Source organism: Ostrinia nubilalis, chromosome 6 (assembly GCF_963855985.1).
Source record: "Ostrinia nubilalis chromosome 6, ilOstNubi1.1, whole genome shotgun sequence".
Taxonomy (NCBI): domain Eukaryota; kingdom Metazoa; phylum Arthropoda; class Insecta; order Lepidoptera; family Crambidae; genus Ostrinia; species Ostrinia nubilalis.
In genome coordinates, this window is record NC_087093.1 from 2,108,937 (window position 1) to 2,132,746 (window position 23,810).

At 34.1% G+C, this 23,810-nt stretch overlaps 1 protein-coding gene and 1 long non-coding RNA gene across 2 annotated transcripts in view; one reads left to right on the forward strand and one right to left on the reverse strand.

The window, feature by feature from the left end:
- LOC135072400 (CUGBP Elav-like family member 4) overlaps positions 1–23,810 on the reverse strand; it is an 825,344-nt gene that overhangs the window by 266,354 nt on the left and 535,180 nt on the right. Inside the window, exon 4 of the mRNA XM_063966309.1 lies at positions 7,192–7,240. Within this exon, the coding sequence (XP_063822379.1) occupies positions 7,192–7,240 (49 nt within the window). The remainder of the gene's footprint in view (positions 1–7,191; positions 7,241–23,810) is intronic.
- Positions 14,984–16,096, forward strand: LOC135072870 (uncharacterized). The gene is made up of 2 exons (XR_010257499.1): positions 14,984–15,618; positions 15,987–16,096. It is a non-coding gene; the product is annotated as an uncharacterized LOC135072870 (long non-coding RNA).

Below are 23,810 nucleotides of genomic sequence, written 5' to 3' on the forward strand. Positions count from 1 at the left end.
GCACGGCGTAAAGATGTTTAAAAAGTTTGATAATAACTATACACAATGTTACAATTTTATCCATCATTAAACTGCAATAAACCGTTTCATTAACAACCCACGTGCACAGCAATAAATCGTTTTGACGTTTTAACTGGCTGATGAAACTCTAAGTGGGAAAAATATTGTTTTATTATCCAGTTAGCACTAAAACTATTTAACAGGCATGCTTGTCGGAGACAGTCCGGTCACGTACGACCAATAAATTCCCGTCGCGACTTTTATAAGCGCAAAAGTGGGAGCGGTGAAAATACAGCTTAACGTTAATGGACGTTGTACATGTATTAAGGCGCTGAAAATTTAATTTTAGGATGTTTTTTCATTTTTTTAATTAACTGTCGACAGTGACGTAGACATGTAGAGTGTGAAAGATTGAATCAGCACGTATTGTTGGCTTAGGTTAGTACCTATTGTAATTAAAAGTACTATGAGTTTTTATACTCACAGAATATACTGTGGGTTGTATAACACACTATTACGTATGAAACATTCCCTGTATCATTAGCATCTCTTGATCATCTCAACCGATACCAGCCTTGTTATGTATAAAAAATAGCCATTATTTCAGTTAATTACTGAATTCCACTAGTTACCAAGTATTGAATACATAAGTTTGACAAGTGATTACATAAGTTCGAAGTTTTTATCCTATTACATAATTTTGCTTGCAGTTTCATATAATCCAAAGGTATTAGTGTTAATTATAACAACTATTATTTAGTTAAACAATATTACAAAACCTTATGTACGGGACTATTCCCACCTCTCGTTCCCACCACTGCAACTCCTGTGTAGCCAGGATCTACAGCTTGACCGCCACAAAAACCCAACCAATTAAGGTCAAGTTTGTCCCGAGGGAAAGTTAAACTGTGATTGGACCCGCAACAAAATTAATCAGAAGAACATAGGAGGAGTTCGAAATTAAGGTTCGACTTCCCTCCATTGCAAGGCGGATGACAGGTGACAAACAAAGGTTTAAAACCTTTAAGAAAAGATTATGCACCACGGACAATAAATTAAATTAAGGGGGCCTATCTTATGAGCAATTAGCAACTACCTGCCAATAATAATTTTCACAAAATCGCTTAAAAGCACGGAAATTTTTCCTTATCGCGACAAGATCGGAAAACCTTATGTAGTCAAATGCCGTTATTTAGTTTTTATATAATCCATTGTAATTGCAGGTTATCCAATATAATTAATGCCAAATAATTTAAACATTGCCCAGTTATTTTTGTAGATGCCAATAGGTAATACCGCATTATTTTTTTCATTCGCCTCGATAATAATAAGCCCAAAATAAATAGCCTGATATGCTGTCCAGTATACGTGGACCTTTATATCCATCGCTTCCAACTTCCTCTGGCGACCGCATCCTATTCACAAGTATCCTGAAATACTCCATCTCACTTGCATACGTATGCAGAAACTACACCCGAAACATCTGTCTCACTCGCACGTAAAGTTGAGGCTTGACTAGAGGAGATTAATTGAAAATTAATGTAAATAATGTATTTCATGGGATAAAAAGTATTTATCTTCTAAATCTAAATTATATAACTCAAAGGTGACTGACTGACTGACATAGTGATCTATCAACGCACAGCCCAAACCACTCGACGGATCGGGCTGAAATTTGGCATGCAGGTAGATGTTATGACGTAGGCATCCGCTAAGAAAGGATTTTACGAAACTCCACCCCTAAGGGGGTGAAACGGGATCCACGCGTACGAAGTCGCGGGCGGCCGCCAGTTATTGAATAAGTAAATTGTATGTTTTTGTTAACTGTCTATTAAAATCGCTTGGCGTAAATGTAGCGTAAAATTTTATCATTAATGTACAACCAATTTAGTTCGTGAATAGCGGACTTATAAATAGAGTGTAAACCCTTACAAATAGCTTCATCTTGTTAAAGATTGATACCATCTAATATCATGATCCTTCGTTAGAGAGATTAATAATGAAGACTGTAGACTAATTAGTAAGAATATCGATACTGTAATTAATTATTGAAAACTAGCGGCCAGCTTCTACTTCGCACGGTTAAATATAGGTATTTAAAAATTATGATAAAAAAATGCCAATGCTAAATAAATGTGGATTCTAATGGTGAAAGCATTTTTCAAATGAGTCTAATAGTGTCGGAGCCTATTCAATACAAATATACAATTTACAGATCGTCGGTCCACCTAGTAGGAGGCCTACCCACGCTACGTCTTCCAGCCCGTTGTCGCCTCGAGAACTTTTCTGCCCCAACGGCCATCGTCTCTGCGAGCTATGTGCCCCGCCCACTGCCACTTGATTTTTAGCAATTCTGCGAGCTATGTCAGTCACTTTGGTTCTCCTGTAGATCTCCTCATTTCTGATTAGATCACGCTGGGACATCATAGTAATGTTTGTGAAAACGGGTGTTAGTGAATCCGCTTGCACACGAGCACAGCTTTACATTTCGTCAAGTTGTAAAGGGCATCTTGCGATATGCGGTTCGTGCATCGGGATTTGCATATTACTTCGTTTGAAATTCGCCAAAATTAATTTTACTAGACTTGCTCCCTGTTGGAAGGTTGTTTGGGAATGTCCATTTAAACGTGGGCAATTGCTGAGGCTTTGTCCGTCTGTTTGTGACTTTAATAACCATTGTTGATATGAACGCTGAAAGGGGAAATAATAATACACTAATGAGTGTAAGTTTTGGTCTCTTTTCCTCTTTGTTCTCATAAGTAGAACGTGTTTTAATGCCTTTAATAAAACAGTTTAATAAAAAGCAATACCATAGAATAATTTCTCTGGCAATACTGTGTTTAATCTATAATCTATAATAATAAATAAAAATGAATCGCAAAATGTGTTGGTAAGCACATAACTCAACAACGCCTGGTCCAAGGTTAACTATTTCTTTTTTTTTTTAAATATTCGTTGAAGTCCAAGGATGGTTTTTAGGGTGAGAAAAAATTGAATAATTTCCGGGCAAACCCAGGGCGAAGCTCTGGGCTGAAAGCTAGTGTTACAATAATTGAAACTATTTGAAGAAGTAGACCGTTAAATAGGTTATTGTACCAAATACCATGTAGGTACGAGTATAGACAATTTTAAGAGAATCGATATAATACGAGTATTTATAGATGGGTTTACTCATCCAAACTGATTGTCTACTACGAATAATAGCGGCTTAAATATGGCGACATGTGACCGAATTCTTACAACAATGGACACGTTCTAGTGATGGGACATGATTATCGATAAAACTTCATCATTATATATTTTTTTAAAGTCTATTATAATTTTATTTTAGAGAATAAATTTTATAATAATACATTACCTAACTTAAAATGACTTAAAAACTAAAATTTAAAAAATATTATTATTATTTGTAAATTACATTTTTTTTAACAATTTTTTTTAACTAAACATATTTTTATTTTTTATGCTGATTGAGATCGTCATCAATCTATAAATGAATCTTAATGAGTTGCTATAGACTTTTGTGATGGAAAGCCTCAATTTGACCTCTGTACTTCTTTACACGAAGTATCAAATAAAAACCTTATTTGATTTCCAACTTTTCGCAAATCAGAATACATCTCATAAGATTTTATTTATTTAAACTGGTTTGATCAGAAGCCGATAAGTTTTAACAAAGATTATTTATCGAAGATCTGTCACAAAGCTCGACGCTTAAAATCGGTTATCAGGTCATCACTAGCGCTTTTGTTTACGTCAGAATGACCGAATCCGAGCTCGAAACTAAGAACAATAGGGTTATAATTTAATGCCACATGCAAACTGGAATATGTCGGGAACGCTGCGTATGGCGGGATAGTTTCTGTGGTTAGATTTTTGTTTGTATTTTATGCAGTAGAGCATTTTAAATACCATACATGTGTAACAACAGTTTTGACTGTCTTTCAAAAAGGTTTTTGTGATTATAGGTGGTCAATTAATAACGGGATCTTTTTAGATTTTAAAAACACCTATTTCACACTTTTAAGAAGTTTGTGACATAAATTTATATTTTCCTTCGCAGTGTAGTAAATATATTATTTCAAACTTTTAGGCCGAGTTGCATGACCTAATTTTAACAGTAACTATAACGATAACCAGTGTATTTTGTATGGAGTTTGACAGATGTTTGACGTTTGTTAAAGTTAAAGCAAGATGGTGCAACCCAACCTTAGAATAAAAAAAAGAAAACCTATTTTTTATTAAAAACCTATATTTAATTAATTTGGTTATTCCCAGAGCCACTAATGGAAAATGTCTTTATTTACGAGATTCTAATCTAAATTATCTACTTTAAACTGAACTCCCATAGATGATCCAGTTTCCAAACAAGGTCATCAATTGCCAACACCATAAATATTCACCGGTTTCAAATGTCCCCATTCCGTAACCCCGTCAAAACCCCTTCTCACCTCGAAGAGACTATATTCGGGAGGGTCGCATTAATACCCTAAATATTAATCACAATTGCCAATTACGTACAGCCTCGTCACATTAAATTCAATAATACGACCTGCAAATAAATTATTTATACGCTGCAATAAACTTAGTTCATCAAATGCGATAGTGTTGTTAGTAATTAATGGATTTGTCACTGATATCGATACTTTATGAATAATTCATGATGCCGTGTGCTTTGATTGAGCGCTGCTCTATTATATATTGATGACCGATTTGTCATGTCAAGCAGGGTATCAACGCTTGATTTATTTTTGAAGGTTATTAGAGCCTTGGGTTATTTTGACAGTTTAATTAAAATTAAAATGCTGCCAGCCTTTAAGGTTAAAAATCATGTTTAAAAAAGTGATAGCTAGTCACTAAAATTATAGTCTTTTAAAATTGACAAACTTTGCACAAAAACAGGCCACAAGTGAAATTATGAGTGAACATCCCTCTACGTCAACATCCTCTATGTTATATACTACATTGAAAACCGTTACTTGAAAATACCGGTAAATTACTCGATGTCTCATCACTATCCCCAGCTATGATTTGAATGGAACCTATAATGGAAAGTTTAATCACTACCAACCCAACTTATTCCATGTTTAAGTTTGCGTAATTTCCTCTGGGAGGGTTGTTTGACGATGGCCGGCCACACTGAATTATTAACCGTCCGGCCTATCGGTCATTTCGATCCTAATAATACTGGCTGTTTTGTAAAATAGGTTTAATAAAAACAATAATCTATAAGATAAAAATTAAATTAAACAATTTCTTTTTTTTAATGTTCGTTGAAGTCCAAGAATGGTTTTTACAGCAAGGAGATTTCGAATAATTTCCGGGAAAACCCTAAAAAACAGCCCTTTTTTCAGGCGGGTGAAGCCGCGGGCGGAAAGCTAGTTCTGAATAAAAACAAAGAAAAGTTTGGTGAAACAGCATTAGAAGTGAAAGAACTCACAGTTTTTTCTATTTTACATTTTAACTACCCATAACGAAGAAACTCTTAGGCTGAGTTGCACCACCTAACTTTGACCGTAACTATGACGATAACCGGTGTGCTTTGTATGGAGTTTGACAGATTATTGACGTTTGTCAAAGTTAAAGTGAGAAGGTGCAACCCAGACTTAGTCTTCCTGTCTCCTGTTGGAAAATAACGACTAAGCCGAAGGTGGAAGCAAACTTCACCCGGAATCTTCAATTACAGACGAACTGGCTATCTTACCTCCAACTGTTACAACAGAACAACGTTGCAACATTGTTGTTACGGCAAAAGACTAAGGCTGGGTTGCACCATCTTACTTTAACTTTGGCAAACGTCAAAAATCTGTCAAACTCTACACAAAAAGCACCGGTTATTGTTATAGTTACGGTTAAAATAAGGTGGTGCATCTCAGCCTTAGGAAAGATAATAATCGTAGCTAGCCAGGCAGACTTAGAACAAGGCACAAGCCCTACAAACCAAACTTTTCATCTTCCACAAAATTATTTTGGATAGTAACAGATAGACTAAGACAGTAAGAGCTAGCGAACGCCAGACCTACGTCATTTTATAAAAGCTGAAAGTTTGTCAGCGTATGCTCCCAATATAGGATATAATGTTGGTGAATCATGAAGTTTGGGTCATCGTGGCTTTGGCAGCTACCCTAAAAAAACTGGCAAGGAGTTGGAACTGTCAAAACTGTCTGGCTGATGGGGAAACTACTTCTAATTATTTCCCAAATATGATTCATAAAAAACAGCTTCTTTAGGGTACAGATACTACTTTTTTTAGCAGACAGTTTTTCTAGGGTAGCTGCCAAAGCCACGATGACCCAAACTTCATGATTCACCAACATTATATCCTATATTGGGAGCATACGCTGACAAACTTTCAGCTTTTATAAAATGACGTAGGTCTGGCGATCACTAGCTCTTAGTCTAAGAGTTTCACAAACATGCAACGTTATACATTTCAATCCATCTATCTCATTTCGGGCTCTGAATAGTTTGATTATGATATTGAATGTTAGTCCCAAACAGTAATGGAATTCATTATGATTTGGGGCTAATCAAAACCTATTGTTGATTGATGTTTGCGTCCTCGAAGATATAATTTTATATTACAGATTATTTCTTAACAGATAATGGAGCTGGTAAAGATTTGTGATGGGTGACTTTTATACCGGAGGAAAAAACTCAAGTGATGATAGGAAAGTAAATATAAAAATAATAAACAAGAATACTTAAATAAGATTATTTCGATTAAAAGTGTAATTATAACGGTAATAATTAGATAATCCTTAAAATGTAATATGCAGTAAATTTAGCAAGCTATTCAACGTACAAAAACGACCCGTGCCCCAACTACTGATGTTCATTATTTAGTGTAAAATTTTCATCTTATAATGTAAAAAAAAACAATACGATAACGTGTATTCGTTGATTATGACGCTAATTTCTGTTTGCCAAAATAAAACCTATCGTACTTCAATTTTTGTTTACTACGCCCTCACGCTGTAGCATTTCACGCGCGCCTCTTTTTGTTACTCGTAGTACAGATGCTGCTACGGCGCTACGACGCTACGGCGTGGCAAGCATCGTAGTCCGAAGTTTACAATACATACTACGACGACTAAAATGTTTGAAATTATCTCTTACAAAACTAAGAACGTTATAAAATGGGGTTTTATATTCTAAAATGAAGCATTATAATATATAAAAGATAGTTACCTCCTCTGTTTTCGCTGTCCGCCGGTTTCACCTGTATTGCTCGGTTCATCTGAAACAAAAATATAAACTTAATATTTTGTACTAAATTCTTGCAAGTAGACTGCTCTGTTATGTGTTATTTCTGTGAATTTTATATAAATAATTGTGATTTCAACTCCTTAACCGATTGAGTCCCAGACGGCATTAATTAATGTCATAACAATTGATTATCTATTGTGTCTAGATTCGCGGAGCTTGAAGGATTAAAATACATAAAATATTGCAATGACATACGTTGCAGATTACTGCTATGAAATTAATGACAATTATTTTATTTGTAACTTTATTTTCTCCAAATACTAGGAGAGTCTTTTAAAATTACCTTATTGTTTATTTCTAAAACATTAGACAGTAAAATCAACAGTAACAGGACAAAAGGGGTATTTATGTAAATAATTTCATTGTCGTTAAATTTAATTAATTACTACCGACCCTTCTGGCAATACTGTCAATACAACAGAGCTTATCAGCAGGTATAATAAAGCAAATAAACATATTTAAAGACCACTGCAACTGTTTAGGAATTACCGACCATCTACAAAAATAACTATGTTTTAATTATAGAGTTTGTAAGCTTCTTTATTGGCAGTATTTTAGGGACAAAATACTTAAACATCGAAGAATGAAAATAAGCTATGTTATACAAACAGCTAAAGTTATTTTAGGCAATGTAAAGTACTTTTGAATTATGCATTGAACAGCGATAGCCGAAGGCTTTATTTGGAATATCTAGCTGTGCTAATTTTAGAAAGTTTGTTTTCTAAATTGACCCAACCGGAAATCGAACACGGCCCCTCGAGCTCAAGGCGTATCACAACGGCATGGTTGTTTGCAAAAACTTTTCTCTGACTGCCGTTCCACATTGATTGAAACATTTTGTGACAGATACATCATCATGAGTATCCTTCACAAAATGTAGTCTTAGCAGATTTGAATAATATCTAAACATGTATCATCCTAGATTCCTAGATCAAATTTTGCTGAATAAAAACTGTTAAATGATTGAAAATACATACAGTTTATAGTATTGAGTTGCTTCTGTAAATTGACATCCAAATGCATAATAATGAGAAAATAGAAACTTTTCGACAGGATACTACCTCTTGTGCACTTGCCTATGACATTGAATCGATTAATAATCTCTCAATTCCATAATATTCACTATTTTACTACATCACACGAACAAGTTTTTGCTCGCACAGCATTCCCAGTACATGAAAATGGCCGAGAAAAACTCCAAGTCATGGGATACCTAACCTAGTTCCCAAAGTTGCTAGGCGTTCGCTGAGTTATATAAAAATACATTTGGTTTAGTTTTGAACTGCACGGTAATATTGGAATTAGCTCAGAGGCAGAAAGAGACAAAAATATATATGCATTGCAGTGGGCGGGGCTAACATAGCTTACACACCTCTGCTACTTTAGGTATAAGCCTGATTCGTGAACACTTAAATTTCAGTTGACTGAAAAAGTTTCAGGAAACGCTAAAGAGTACTCGACTGAAAATATAGCGGCAACTCTTAAATAACCATAAATCACGAACAATTTTTAATAAAATTATTAAACTAAAAATAAAAGAATGACAAGGTCATGATATCATATTAGCAATGTAGTATAGTCATTATTTTAAATTAAGCACAATATGAAATAAATAATTCGTAGCGACCTAAAATAAATAACTAATGATACTGCTAGTAACTTACGAAATGAAACGTAAATAAAAATAAATTGTATAACTAATAATTTATTTATGGCCTCTAGATCCGGAAAATAATTAATTAAGGGTCAATTTAAGTCTAACTATTACATCCAAACTTTTGGAAGATCTAATGTTAATGACAGACGTAATGTTTTCCTTATCAACATGTACAGAAACTGTGTGCCTTTTGTCTGACCTTACAACTAAAAAACTCATTAAAAGGTCATCCACTAATGACATAACCATTCATCCATTAACAGCCATTATGCTCTTCTCTTATCATTTGACATACAATTTCCCATTTAACCCAAATAACATTTCATTCGAAAGAAATATCAAAACATTATTACTAAGCTCATATTATTTGTCTCTTCGAATCACAATCGTACTCCCGACGAAAATATCGTCTAAACGAGCATCGAAAAACGTGAAGATAACTAATAGGTGTGCCTCGAACCAATCAATAACCATTTACGTTTCGAACGATGTAGCTTTGAATAACATGTCAGATGTTCAACTGTCAAACGGGTGAACTGTTAAAATGTCATCGGGCAATCCGTTGCTAGGCAACCGGTCAACAACAATCGAATTGAATGTCACTTTTATTCAGTTTGATGATTACGTTTTTTAGATTACGTTTTTGGATAAATTCAGAGGTGACCTAAGTTGAGCTTTGTGTGAGCGATGTTTTTATTATGTATTATGTACAAAAATAGAAATAATATACGGAGAAAAAAATATTATTTCACTTTGATTTTTTGGCTAAATAGTGACAGGATAATGACAACAATCTATTGTATAAAATGATACCAAACATCAAATTGACATTTTCAAATATCGATCCTAGTCATAGAACCCGCAACCAAATGTAAAAAAAGGTTTTCAAGTTTTTTAGTTGAGTCAAATACATAATCAAATCATATTAGTTAGATTCTAATTTTTGAATAAGTAGACAACGAAAATGTAATTTGAAAACCTTTTTCATTCTTGAATCTATTGAAGTAATATTTAGTCCTAACTTATCACAGACGCTTAAAGACCAAAAATTCTAAAATGTAAAGTTACCTAATTAAATGTGACCCTAAATTAGGTAGACCAGTTTGATACAACTTAGGTATTTGATCATTCAGGTCAATCTCTAGACTGGCCTGAGAATGAACTCATCTCAGTACAAATAGTTTTAGACAAGTATTAAATAGTTCGAGCATAATGCCGAAACTTCGTTGGTTATTACGTAGGTATTCGTGTAAATTCATTATTACATCTTAACCAAGAATTTGAGGTTACTAGATTCGGGAAACTACTCGTAAAAGTACTTACTTGTAAGACGTAATCTTTTGTATTTAGTCGGTCGTTGAATTGTTTTAATATACGGTTCTCAAATATCTTGATAAGACTGTAACTTCTCTAAGGCTGAGTTGCCCAATTTTACTTTTTAACTCTGACAAACGTCAAAAATCTGCCAAACTCTATACAAAAAGCACCGGTTAATGTTATTGTTACAAAATAATTTTTTGACGTTTGTCAAAGTTAACCTTTGACATAAACTTTGACAAACGTCAGAAATCTGTTTCCATACAAAAAGCAACGGTTATAGTTACGGTCAAAGTTTAGTGGTGCAACTCAGCCGTAATATTTCTAAATAACACAACTCAGTTTCTACATTTTTTAAGGAGTTTAGTAAAATTTTATTTAATACTTATGGACAGACGCTGAAAGAACTTGATTGATAACATTGTTTGTGACCGTGAAATTCTTACTTTTCAACCGACTTCAAAAAAGGAGGAGGTTCTCAATTCGACCCGTATGTTTTTTTTATTTTGTCAATTATTGGCAGTAGTTAGGTATATTAAAAATTTAATATTCACTTTTAGTTTGTAAATCTATGTACTGAGAAAAACAATGAAGAAATTACTTGGAAGAAAATCTATTTGGTACACAGTATCAAAATAAACTTTATCAAAAGTGCAAAGTTGCAAACGTGTCGTAAACATTGAAATTAACAACGACCGGCGCAGTTGAAAAGTCAAACATATAAAATTAATTTAACACATTATATTAAATTTCCAAAGTTCGGGGCCGATGTGGTTCAAACAAGAAAATTCAGAAACAAATTATTAGCTTTTGTTTGAAAGTAAAACCGATCATAAATTACGAATCCGTTATCCAATCCTAAAACTTAAACAGAATTTATTAAGTAGGTAAGTAATTTAATAAAATAACTGGCTCCGGTACGGGTCGGAGGTTTTGGACTGGTTTTATTAAATAGTAGATAGTGACATGAATTTATAATTTTGTAGTCTATGAATTTCGTTAACGGTTAGTTTCTCATCTAAATAACTGGTACAAAAGTGTAAGCTTAATAGTATAAAATCAAAGGTAAAATAGATGATCTATAAGTACTTAAGTATGCCCTACATTTCCGTTTTGTAATATTCTTAGTAGCAGGTAATGCGAATGCACTACCGCTAACAAGGTTACCTACTTTTTCTGAAACTAAAAAAAACTTAAAAAAAACTTATTCTAATCATTCATCATTGTAAACTGTTCATATACCACAGAAAAGTTCGATAGATGAGTACTAAGTAAAATAATTTCTTTCTTCTACTATATTATTATTTGGAACGTGTATAAACGCCCTGGAAAGAGTCTACTGAATCGAAACTTTGACTTTGACTTACTATAAATCAAAGATGCGCCATCAAAGTTTACCAAACCCGACTGACTTAAGTAACATATCACGCGTCGTTGTTTCTGTCATCACTTTGTTACCCAAAAGTTTATAAATAAAACCGGTAAAGAACGGATTTTACTAGCTTAAATAGGTTCCGTATATTTTCTTAAAACTATCTAGTCTAAAGAAGGTAGATGCACTTTCGATTAAAAATAACACAAAATGATATTTTCTGAATTTTTAACGACGATAGTATCACATACAGTTTATCCCAAATTTTTCTTTGAGAATCTTTCAGACATGAGATGAAGTTCTTTTTGTATAACTTTTGTTAGGTGCACTTATCTTTATATTAATTAGGCCGATAAAATTTAAACCCTTCAGTTTTGACCCACTACACTGTTCTTGTCTTCATTTCACATCTTTTTCTATGTAACTATACGTCATAACTATTCAATTTGTTTATGTGAAAATTGTAAGCGAAGAGACACGTGAGTGATTCTATAAGAGACCCGTTTTTTTAAAGTATTAGGGAACCCTAAAAATGGAGTTTGGCGATACAGTCGAGGTAATGGCGCGAGGGCTCGGCTGGGCGGGACTTGATAAAACTTTTATGGCATCTTATGAGGCTAGTATTCCCGAATATGTTATGTTAGGCCATCCGGCGAGGGTATTGTGAACTTACGAAACAAGAGTTCATAGAGTTTAAGCTTCATTAGATTATAAAGGGGTTGCCTTTATTTTTGAGGGTTGACACTATTTTTAGGCGTATATTAAAAGTCTATTCTTGATAAAAGATAGACACACACTTTCTATTTTAGTTTTTAAGCCTTTGATATTGATAAAAAGTTTATTGTATTTAAAACACACACAAACACATTTCGATTGTCATAATCTGTACTTAATTTTTAATTGATAGTTAGCTCGTAGTAATTAGTCCACAAACCCAGCAGTGAACTTAAATTTGAAAACGATTTGCTTTATTTATTTGCTCGATTAATTATGCACCAGCTAGTATTTTTAAAAACAATTATTAAAATATTTACAAGTAGGTAATTTATTCTAACACTAAGCGATAATTTGAGCGATGAAAAATACGCTTCAATTTCAATGGTTACTAAAATAAATTAATGATTATTACATGTAAATCAAAAAGTTAATGCCGCATGTTACTTTTGAACCACACTATTATTAACAAGAACTAATACTTTTGCATTTAGTATTTAAATTGCAAAGAATACAAAATTTTTAAGACGAAGTTTCACACATAATACGTATAAAACAAAAACAGATACAACTAGTAGCAAATTTATTCAAGGAAAAGACCCGAATCACAATTTCCAAAACCAGATGCGATTCCATAAGTCCGCCATGATTTATTATACAACTTCCACATTCACTGCACAAAACGAATAAGTACGAAAACGACAGAATCGCCACGAGAGAATTTGTTTCGAGTGCAAAATTAAACGGCACTGTCATAGTGAGGCAGTTATAAATGCTGTCATAAAGTGGAGCCTTTTTTTATTAAGTCCCTAAGTATTAAATTCTGTAAGGTCACGATGAGATCGCACAATTAAGGCCAAGTAGTCCTTGTGAAGTAAAAGCGTGCAATTTTTTTCTAATGGAATTAAGAGAGTGTAATTAAAATGCTGATTGTTTTGTAAACACTGTGGGTAATCCTAATAATGGTTTTGAAGTTTTATTTGTAATGTTCTTGCCTTTTATTTTTTTACTTGTAAAGTTTTTACGTATTTTATGTATTTATTGTTAACATAAATGTGAAATAATAAATAAGATGTAAATTAAAATAATAATAACTAAATTAGAAGAATAAAACAAGCTAAAAATTAATTAATACTAAATATGTAATTGTAATAAAAATAATAACTTAATTATAATTAAAGGAGAGGTTTTTAATTAATAATTTAAAACAATATATAAATTATAAGTATTAAGTTTACATTATTTAAATTAAATATGTAAATTTTTATTTAATAACAAAAATATTATTAGTAATTAAGCGATTATAAGTTTTGACACAAGTTTGCAATATTATAAACTGGACACGCAGTGTTAGTAGTTTGTAAACACTATCTAGTAGCCACGTATCAAAACAAAAGCTGATAAGGTAAAACAGTGTTTATTTACGAAAGTTAACAACAAACAATTCCGAAGAACTTTTATCTGAAACCAAAGAAAAATATAAAAACATAAAAGTAACGAAAACAAATAATCATAAACAAAAAAAAAAGTTTATCCTGCCCACTTAATTTCAATTATTTACTTACAATAATAGGCGGTGGATAGTCAACTTTTGCGGAACGCAAAATATCTACGAGATGAACCATATGGACAGCTGAACTTAGTATCAGTTTTGAAATGAAACTTCGTTACGTTCGGTCGGGAGCGCGCGTCGTACGATCGTCACTCGGAGCGCGAGGCCGTACGTCTGACCCGTGCGAGCGGCGGCGCGCGACTGAGATGACTTGCGGGGGTGGGCATACGCACGCGGGGAGGTACGCACGCACGCAGACTTGACAGCCAATCGCGTGCGTGCGCCTCGCGCACCCCCGCGCCTCAGACCCCGCCCCGCGCTCGCCCGTCACCTCACAATCGATGCCCTATATTGCATTAATTATTTAGGAAACACGCAATAAGATAACGGAAGGTGGCAGATAAGGGCCTGCACGTAACTTTAAATAAATCATCGTCTTCGGTCACTCGCGGCTCTCGCAGAAAACACCGACAGGCGGCGCCACTCGCGTATTATTTACGTTGTCACTTCCGAAGCACCTTTTCTCAGCGATTGTATTTATCTGCGTGCGTTATTTATGTTGTAACTTTATTGCGAGCGGAATAAATAATAGAATAAAAAACTGAATTTCATTCATAAGGCAGGATGGAGTTTATCTACATTTCCACCTTCGGTTCGCGACGCGAAAACAATCGTAATATTTTTTGGAACGTTGTCAAGTTGTCGTTTGCCGATATTATATGGGGGAATAGGAATATTCGGCGGCGAGAGGCTTCATACACGGGTACGAATGTTTCTATTATTTCGCAGACAATGACTCGGTAGGTATCCGCTTGTTTTTGTAATGTCGTACTAACTGCAAAATAATAATGCCGTTAGGGAAGTTTTTGGCGGAGAATTTTCTTTTTTCTTTTTGATGGACGCCTTAAAAGTGCGTTAAAAGAAAGAGCCTTGATTCCTCAGATGCTATTTTCGTGTGAAAGGTGAATGAGGCAGTTTAAAAATACATCATTGTGTTGTTGGAATTTTAAAACTTATACAATGTTGAATGAGAGTTAAACTCAATTTTACATAATAGCTGCTTTATTTTACGGCTGCCTTTAAATCTTCGTAATTTTTATTAGAGTATTTCTCAAAAAAAATGTACATTTTGAAAAAAAAAAGTGTGCTTTGAAACAGTTCAAAAGTTTTATATTTATAAATCATCACACAAAAAAAACACACACACAATTTTGAAGGATGAATATTAATCTTTAAGATAACGAAGAATTATAGCTATAATCCTACTTATTACCAAATATTTAGATATTTTAAAAATAGTCCTTTTTTACCTTTCATACAAAAACCTGTTTGCCACCCTAGGTTTTTCATGTGTTTTTGTTTCATAAAATGCGATACGTAACTAAATTATTGTAAATTTCTTTGTATTATCGTTCTACAGTAATCGCAGTTTCTGTATCAAATTGATTTTCTATGGGGTGTCATAATGAATTGGCAATTTAAAGCAAAAAAACAAAATGAGTCGCTCTCATTTACTATTTCGTTATTTACTCTTTAGTTACGATTTATTTCTACTTTCCCATGGTTTCTGAACAATTCCGTATTTATTTTACACGGACAACAATAGCTGCACTCTGAATGGCTGTTGGCCTGACGTCTCCGCCATTACATCTATCGCGAAAATTAGTGAAAACGTTTGTGTTTTGTGGGATTACTTTTTCGTAACAGGCAGTAAAATCAGCGATTTTATATAGAACGGTAAGTCTTCATTTAACCATTTTTTGTAATACGTGTGGTACGAACATTTAGTAAGCTTTTATATTTGCTGTAACAAATTTTATCAAAAAAATACTTGTTTCTGATCTCATTTTGTCTAATATTTCGTTACGTTTTTTACGAATTTCGTTAAGTTACGAAAAAGTACAACATAATGCTGAGTGTATACTGTATTACTGTTATTACCTGACTAAGCATAGTAATATTCACTACTTAATTTATTTCAAAAAATATAGAGCGTCAATAACAAAAGGATTGGATACTATCTTGTAAAGCAAAGTGCCACCAGCAAAAAATAATCAAATCATTTAGATTACGTTTTTATGTGATTACTTCTTTTGTTTTTTTAGGAATGCCGCCAAAAACCAATGCCAAAAGGCAAAAAGCTTACAGAGAACGACTCAAAATGGATAAACATGATGGAACAAAAATAATTTTATTAAAATAGTATGAATGATTACTCCCTTATTTTATTTCTAACCCCTTAATATTACCCCGTATTTGGGCGCATACTTACAAATATTTCGAATTGAATAAATTTAGAGCATTCACAATATTTCGCCAATGTATAACAAGCCTTATGGCCTTACTATTTCGTTACTACCGTTTCGTTACGTACATTTTTTTTGAGAAATACTCATTAATAGAAATTATGTGGGAACTTGGTACAATCATTGCAAAACTTTTTATGCAATGTTAAACATTTCCCCTTACTTAATACATTTTGAAAAGCGACTTTGTTCGTAACTTGCTTGATATATTTTTTAATGATTTTAAAGCACTTTAATGTCCCAATTTTAAAGACATATTTTATTTCGCCCGCCCCTCCACGAACCCTATTAAATGAGCCGTACTCATAATGCGAATACAATACAGTGCCTAACTGGCCTAATGTCTTCATCGCGATTCAGGACAAGTGCAGCATGTGTGGTGACCACGTGACGGGAATCTTCGTATGGTTTGTAAACAACGTACTTTGCTGCAGTAGAATCACTAGATGAAGGTCTATTAGATGAATATGGCCGTATTATAGTGATGCTCGTTCAATTTACTCAAATATTGAGACCGAGGTGAGTTGTCACAGAGGACAGTTGTGACATTGTTGATTTTTAGGACTTATTAACTACTAGCGAGCGCATTACTTTGATCAAGTCTCGAGCTAACAAATTCGTCTTGTTGCGAGCTCGCTAAAGTTAATAGGTTTCTAAATATCGACAATCACAACTGTCCTCTGTTACAACTCACCTCGGTCTCCCCTACACCTAAATTAAAGCCTCTGATTTCTTGCATTTTAATACATGATTAAGATTAGTTTATTACTTTGGTACTAAACTCTCCGAATAACAATTTTATAAACAAGAATTTTTATGATTGGTAAATACCCATTGCTTAATATAATATTAATATTGGTAAATTACAATAATGGTAATTTAAGAATAATTTGTGATAGATGTATGGTGTAACGGAAAAGAGTTTAGTTTTTTGGGGTTCTGGACTTAATTTTTTGCTACAGTTAAATTTACCAGAAAATTACTTTTTCAAGTATTTCTAAACTTAGTGATTTATTTAGTAGTGATTCTTTTTTAACTTGGGAAAGACTTTACTGGTCACTCGTTTGTGTTTGATGGTTATCGTCACTTAAAAACATACACTCGAATTGAGAACATCCTCCTTTTTGAAGTCGGTTAAAAACTAGCTCTACTGAGTGTGTTTGTGCTATGCCCACATGGTTTATAGTTTATTCAAATGGTAATTCCGACGTATGAATGCGAATCTGAGTGTTTGTTAGTGTATTTTGAGAGAACAAAATAGCAAATCAATTAGTGGGTGCATGTGGGTGGTATGCTGAATAAGGGATAGTAAAGATTGTGGGTTAGAAAGATCTTCTAGGGACTGATAACAGTGTTAAAGTATCGGTACGTATTTATTTTTACTTGCCGGATTATGATTTAAGCCCGTATTCACAAACATTACTATGAGATCTCACAGTGCGCGTGGACGCACTGGGTGACACACGAACTAATCACAGAGCCTATGCAACGCTATGCGTTTGATTTGCTGCTTCACTTAAGCAAACTTCGTTTGTAAATTCGGGCGTTATTTACATGAACCGAATTTAGATTTTTTATTATTATCTCTAATAGCTAAGTCATAAAAAATGGGTTCTCCTAAATAATTAGGTGCTGCATTGTTATAAATCAAAACTAATTATATGTATAATACGCGGAAGTAACTCTACTTGTTTGATTATTATGTTTTAAGAAGAAACCTTTAAATATAGAGTAAGATAGTAGCAGGAACTGAATATTGGAATACAATTTGGTGCCAAAAACTCTTAAATGGAAGAGGTAATTTCTCTTCGAACGAACGAACGAATTTCTCTTAGTGGGAAGCGCATTATAGTTGTTGCAATTCACGAAGGCGAGTGAGCTTTACATGTGTGGTGGCTCGCTACTGTTCGTTTTTCAAAAGTTTTGATAGACATTACTTACATGTACAATGTACACACACACAATTAAAGCTCACTCGCCTTCGTGAGTTGCAAGAATTATAATTCATAATTTCAAGTTAGGGATACAAAAATTCGTAAAAAAAATAGGAAGCAACAGTTCCTACAAATAAGGATAGTTAAAATTTTATACCTACACCCGCTTATTAATAAAAGTTACACCCTAGTTGAACTGTAGCCAAAATAATTGTCATCTAGTATGGAAATGTCATTTTAATCCAAGGGGACAGTGTTTTGATCCTTGAGAGCGCTGTCACATTAGGGCGTTAGTAGCGCGACTGCAGCGTGGCAGTGGCGTTTTTTTACAATGTGAAGGCATGTATCCGCTGTCACATAGTATGAAATTTTTGGCAGCGCGTCTGTCGCGCGTTTGTCGCGCTGCTAAACGCCTAAATGTGAAAACGCTCTTAATCCATGATAATATGATTCATGACATACCAAACTCTACGCTACTGAAACTAAATCAGGCATACTATAATTATTATTGAACACTATATCCCGGATATCAGACTTTGTGGTAACAGTATAATTATAAAGGGAGGCGTATAAGGGTATCGGATTCAAAGAGCATTCCTGAATAAGAGTTTCGTTGTCGGCTGGTCTATTATAATTAATAACAATTCGTGCTATAATTCACTGAAATTCAGTATGTCAAATAGAAAAAATGGATTGGTAAGCAACTTGGCATTTACAGCAAGAAGTGCTTCTTAAGATATACAAACTACTGGGAGCTTTAATTGAAATGTACGAATTTTGTTGAGATATGATGTATCCGTATTGTTACCTTGCTGTTCGCTTAAGTGAAGCAGCAAATCGAATGCACAGTGTTAAGTAGAGCTCTGTGATTGTTTCGTGTCTCCCTGTGCGTCCACGCGCACTGTGAGACCTCATAGTAATGTTTGTGAATATGGGCGTTAGATTTTGGTTGGTAAAAAAATGTTAAATATTTATTATCATCTATGTCTGATCGGTATTTTCGATAAATAAGGACATCATATTGCGCGCCATCTCACCACGTCTCATGCTTGTTGACCGTAACTTTTCTTTCTAGTAGAAAACATCCAAAATCTTGTATCCGTCCAAAAACTTTACCGTATTTTGTAAGTCACTTAACAATCGATTGCTCCAATGTCAGATTAAGGTGCCATCCAAGTTGTCAGTCGTTAAACGAAAAAACATATCCACCGGTCATGAAGCTTGTTAAAACTTGTTCCTAGCTGGATAGAAAAAAGTTTTAATGGCCGAGGCTACAGGCAAACATGATCAAAGGGAAAGAGACATTTTGCCCAATGCTTATTATAAAGAAATCGCCGCCATTCCTTCAGAACTCGAGCAATTAAGTGCGAGACGAAATTGGGTAGTGTAATAAATACCTTACGGAATTACTCGAGCTGTCAATGTTGTTTTTCATATGAAATCTGGCACAAAGGTCTTTGTCACCTGGCACGAGTTATTTGGGGGTTATTTTGACTGGTTTTCTCGGTAATATACTTGACAAATAATAAAAATAAAATGATACCTAACTTTATGGAGAAAATTTTGCGTTACTATGGCAATAACTTAAGTCTTTCAGTTTATTAAATAAATATAAAATAAGAGACATACATAAAACAATATGTCCTAATGGAATTCAAACCAGCTCCAGCTGCCGTTTATAAACATACTACCATACTTTATAAGAAGGCCTTTGTCCAGCAGAAGATGTCATTTAGATGAAACGAACAAACTTTAAAGAGTTGGTAACAGCTTCAATTGTTATTTAACAATAGTTAATTAGGTATTGAGGTCTAAAGGTCCTTGATTTGAAAAATTATTAAAAGATGAACAATTTGGTTTTCGTAAAAATAGCTCAACAACACTTGCCTCCTTTCAATTAATTAAAGAAGTGACACAAAACTTAAATAACGCAATGCATACACTAGCCATATTTCTGGATATGAGCAAAGCATTTGATTTTGTGTGCCATAAACGGCTTCTTAATAAATTGGACAGATACGGTATTCGAGGGCCGGCTTTGTCAGGGATAGAAAGCTATTTATCAAACCGTCAACAATGTGTTAAAATATCCAAGTTATCTTCAAACATTAAAAAAACATTTACATCATCTTACAGATATAATCGCTGTGGTGTCCCGCAAGGCAGTGTTTTAGGACCATTATTGTTTTTGCTCTACATTAATGACTTGCCAAATATCACAGAGCAACAGTGTGTACTTTTTGCGGATGATACTACTCTCATCATAAAATGTAAAAAGAAGGAAGAATTGTCCCTCATGGCAAATGCCAATCTAAAAAAAATTGTTGAATGGTTGGAATGTAACAATTTGAACCTTAATGTTAGTAAAACAAAGTATATTAAATTTGAAGCTAAATTCAATGAAAATAATGTACAACTTGACATAAATCATATGAATAATAATGTAGATAATGTGACTTCGACAAAATTCTTAGGTATAACTATAGACAAATTCTGTAATTGGAAAGCTCATATTGACTTACTAGTAAATAAAATTGACAGATTTGTTTATGCTCTTAATAGACTTAGACAAGCAGCATCTAAAAGCGCAGCTCTTATGGCTTATCATGGATATGTTTCATCAATATTACGATATGGCCTTATATTGTGGGGAAACTCAGTCGATATGCCTGTAGCCTTTAGAGCACAAAAAAAGTGCATTAGAGCGATTTGCGGAGCACATTATTTAGACAGTTGCAAGCCATTGTTTAAAGATCTAAACATATTGCCACTTCCATGCTTATACATCTTTGAGATGGCAATGTTTGTCAAGAGATATACCCATTTATTTGAGACAAATAAAACTTATGGCTATAGAGGTAGGAAGGCAGACAACTTATCAATCCCACCTCAAAGATTGACACTGTATTCCAAAAACTGTTATTGTATGGCTATACGAATATTTAATAAATTACCAAACAATGTAAAAATGTTAACCTTTACCAAATTTAAAAGTGCAGTTTTTGACTTTTTGTTAATTAAAATGTATTATACAGTGAATGACTTTTTAAATGATAGAATGATGTGACATCGGTAATGTAACTTAATTTGACATCTTACAATTAATTTAAATTTCTTTGACATTTGCAATTCAAATTTTGTTCCCTGACATGTATTTATTGTATTGTTACTTGTTACTATCATGGTATATGAAAAACAACTATGAGTAAAATAAGTATTTTGAGTTGTAAAAATATGTAAAATCTAAGACCAAATGTAGCAATAACAATTAACATAACTTTAAGAACAAAAACTTTTGCACGTCGCATGCGACAGAATATGCTGGAATTAACTAAATTAACACCAATCTAACCATGTTCTTGCAAATAAATGATTTTATTTATTTATTTATTTATTGAAACTAATAGTTAACGGTGTTAAACCCCTTTTAATTGGTTTACTATTTCAATAGATACGTAATTACCTCGTATAGAGCTCCACCAAAGTACCTGCACCCGGATCGGCGTGATTACATTATGATTTTCATCAAGCGGAGCCGACGGCGCAAAATTAAAATGGATTCAATCTCATTAAGGCGGCTTATTTAGCCATAGTAAACCCCTCAACGCTGTTCTTCATTTTGTTCTAGCAGCCGCCGGCTGTTGACATAGTTTTTTTGCTGATCATTTAATTAGTTCTTTGAGCTTGCGTAAAATAAAGAAAGTCGAAAATTAGACTACGCTTTTGTAAGATTTCGAGTTAGGCTAAGAACTCTTGGCGCGATTTTCACCCGCGCCCGCGGCGGTTGCAGGCCCGCAGCTTTTGTAGAATGCAGATACTTATGTAAAAACTAATGCACAACTCACGACGCGGTTTTCGCCCGCAGCGGGCGCGGTTGTAATCGGGTCCCGCTCGGCGGGCGACCATTTTGTACCAGTGACTTAAAATCACGCCGTGAGTTCTTAGAATAACCGCGCAAATAACCGCTCCCGTGAGTTTTGAAATAAAACCGCAATTCCACAACCGCCGCGGGCGCGGGTGAAAATCGCGCCGTGAGTTCTTAGCCTTACTTGCCGTGTTTTTGCGTGATGTCTCTTTGCGGTGCTCTGTGCAGATTGGAGCTGGAATTTGTTTCAGAAGTACCGCAATAGGAAAGGTTTCAATTGATTAATATGAAACTACTTGGTAAGGCTTCTAGTTGTTATAAACATAGCCAAGTCGCTTCCAACCCAAATATAGAGTTTTAAGTACGACATGAATGAAAAAATATCCTGGAAAAATCTTCTTAGTAATTTTACCTTCCTGGCAACCCTCAGTAAGGCATAAAAAGTTAATTATATGATGCAATAGCCTAATTATAAGATGGGCTCTAGCCCCAAAATTACCTGAAAATTAATGAACCGTAATTAATTAAGATGACCCCTTAAATTATGTAACTACTGTTTTCAATATTACCCAAAGATGGGAAATTATGTAATGTTTCATTTGACACGGTTCTTGGTCAATACAGTTTTGGTATTTTATGTTTCAGAGTTCCTAAACCACTGAACCAATGTTGATAAAATTTGCATAGAGATAGTTTGAGTCCCGAAAAAGGACTTAGGATAGTTTTTGAAACAGGGACGCGTGCGGTAAAGTTTTTCTATGACAGGCAAAATTTCACGCGGGCGAAGCCGCGGGTAGTTAATAATAATTTGTTAGGGATTAAATATACATATAATATACCTATATAATTCAAAGGTGACTGACTGACTGACTGACATAGTGATCTATCAACGCACAGCCTAAACCACTGGACGGATCGGGCTGAAAGGCATGCAGGTAGATGCTATGACGTAGGCATCCGCTAAGAAAGGATTTTACGAAACTCCAACTTTCCCCCTTTAGGGGTAAAACGGGATCCACGAGTACAAAGTCGCGCTAGTTTTAACATAAAATTGTAACAAGCATACAAAGACAAACAGAGCTACCTACTTACTTTCGCATTTCGTTATTAGTAACTTAGCTCTAAATAAGACAAGTATAATAATACAAAAAACAGTGTTTTCCTTCAATACCATTAGTTGTATCATATTGTATGTACGACGTACGTACTATAATCTACACCTAATGAGACAGCTCCAAATTGGCTAATTAAATCCGTCTTTATAGTGTGCCGACGCATCTACCTACTTCGGTATGCTATGACCCGTTGCTTGGCAACTGTTCGAATCACAGACAATTTCCGCTGCCATAGTCAATGAAGAACAGCCAATTCGTAGTAGATTCTGTGAAAAAACTCGATGAAACATTTATTTTAACTAAAATAGAGAAACACGGGTCTCAATGCGACATTTTTATATGACTTCCATGTACTCATGTAACACTCACTACTTTATTGAAAACTAGCTTTTGCCCGCGGCTTCACCCGCGTGAAACAATAATACTGTAAATTTTCATCAAAATCCGTTTATAGTTTTTGCGTGAAAGAGTAACAAACATCCAGACATCCATACAAACGATTAGTAGGATGAAATGCGAAACTTTAAAATCTAACATTTATTTTGTTACAAAATCAAATCTTGTTTATTACATTGGAAACCTAACAACTTATTTTAAACCTCTACATTATAAAGAGAAATCGGTGCTTAACGATAAAAGATTTGTAAAAGGCTACAGGAAGTCTATTAGTTATAGAAAAACGTCGAGTGAACTATTTTGATCGAATTTT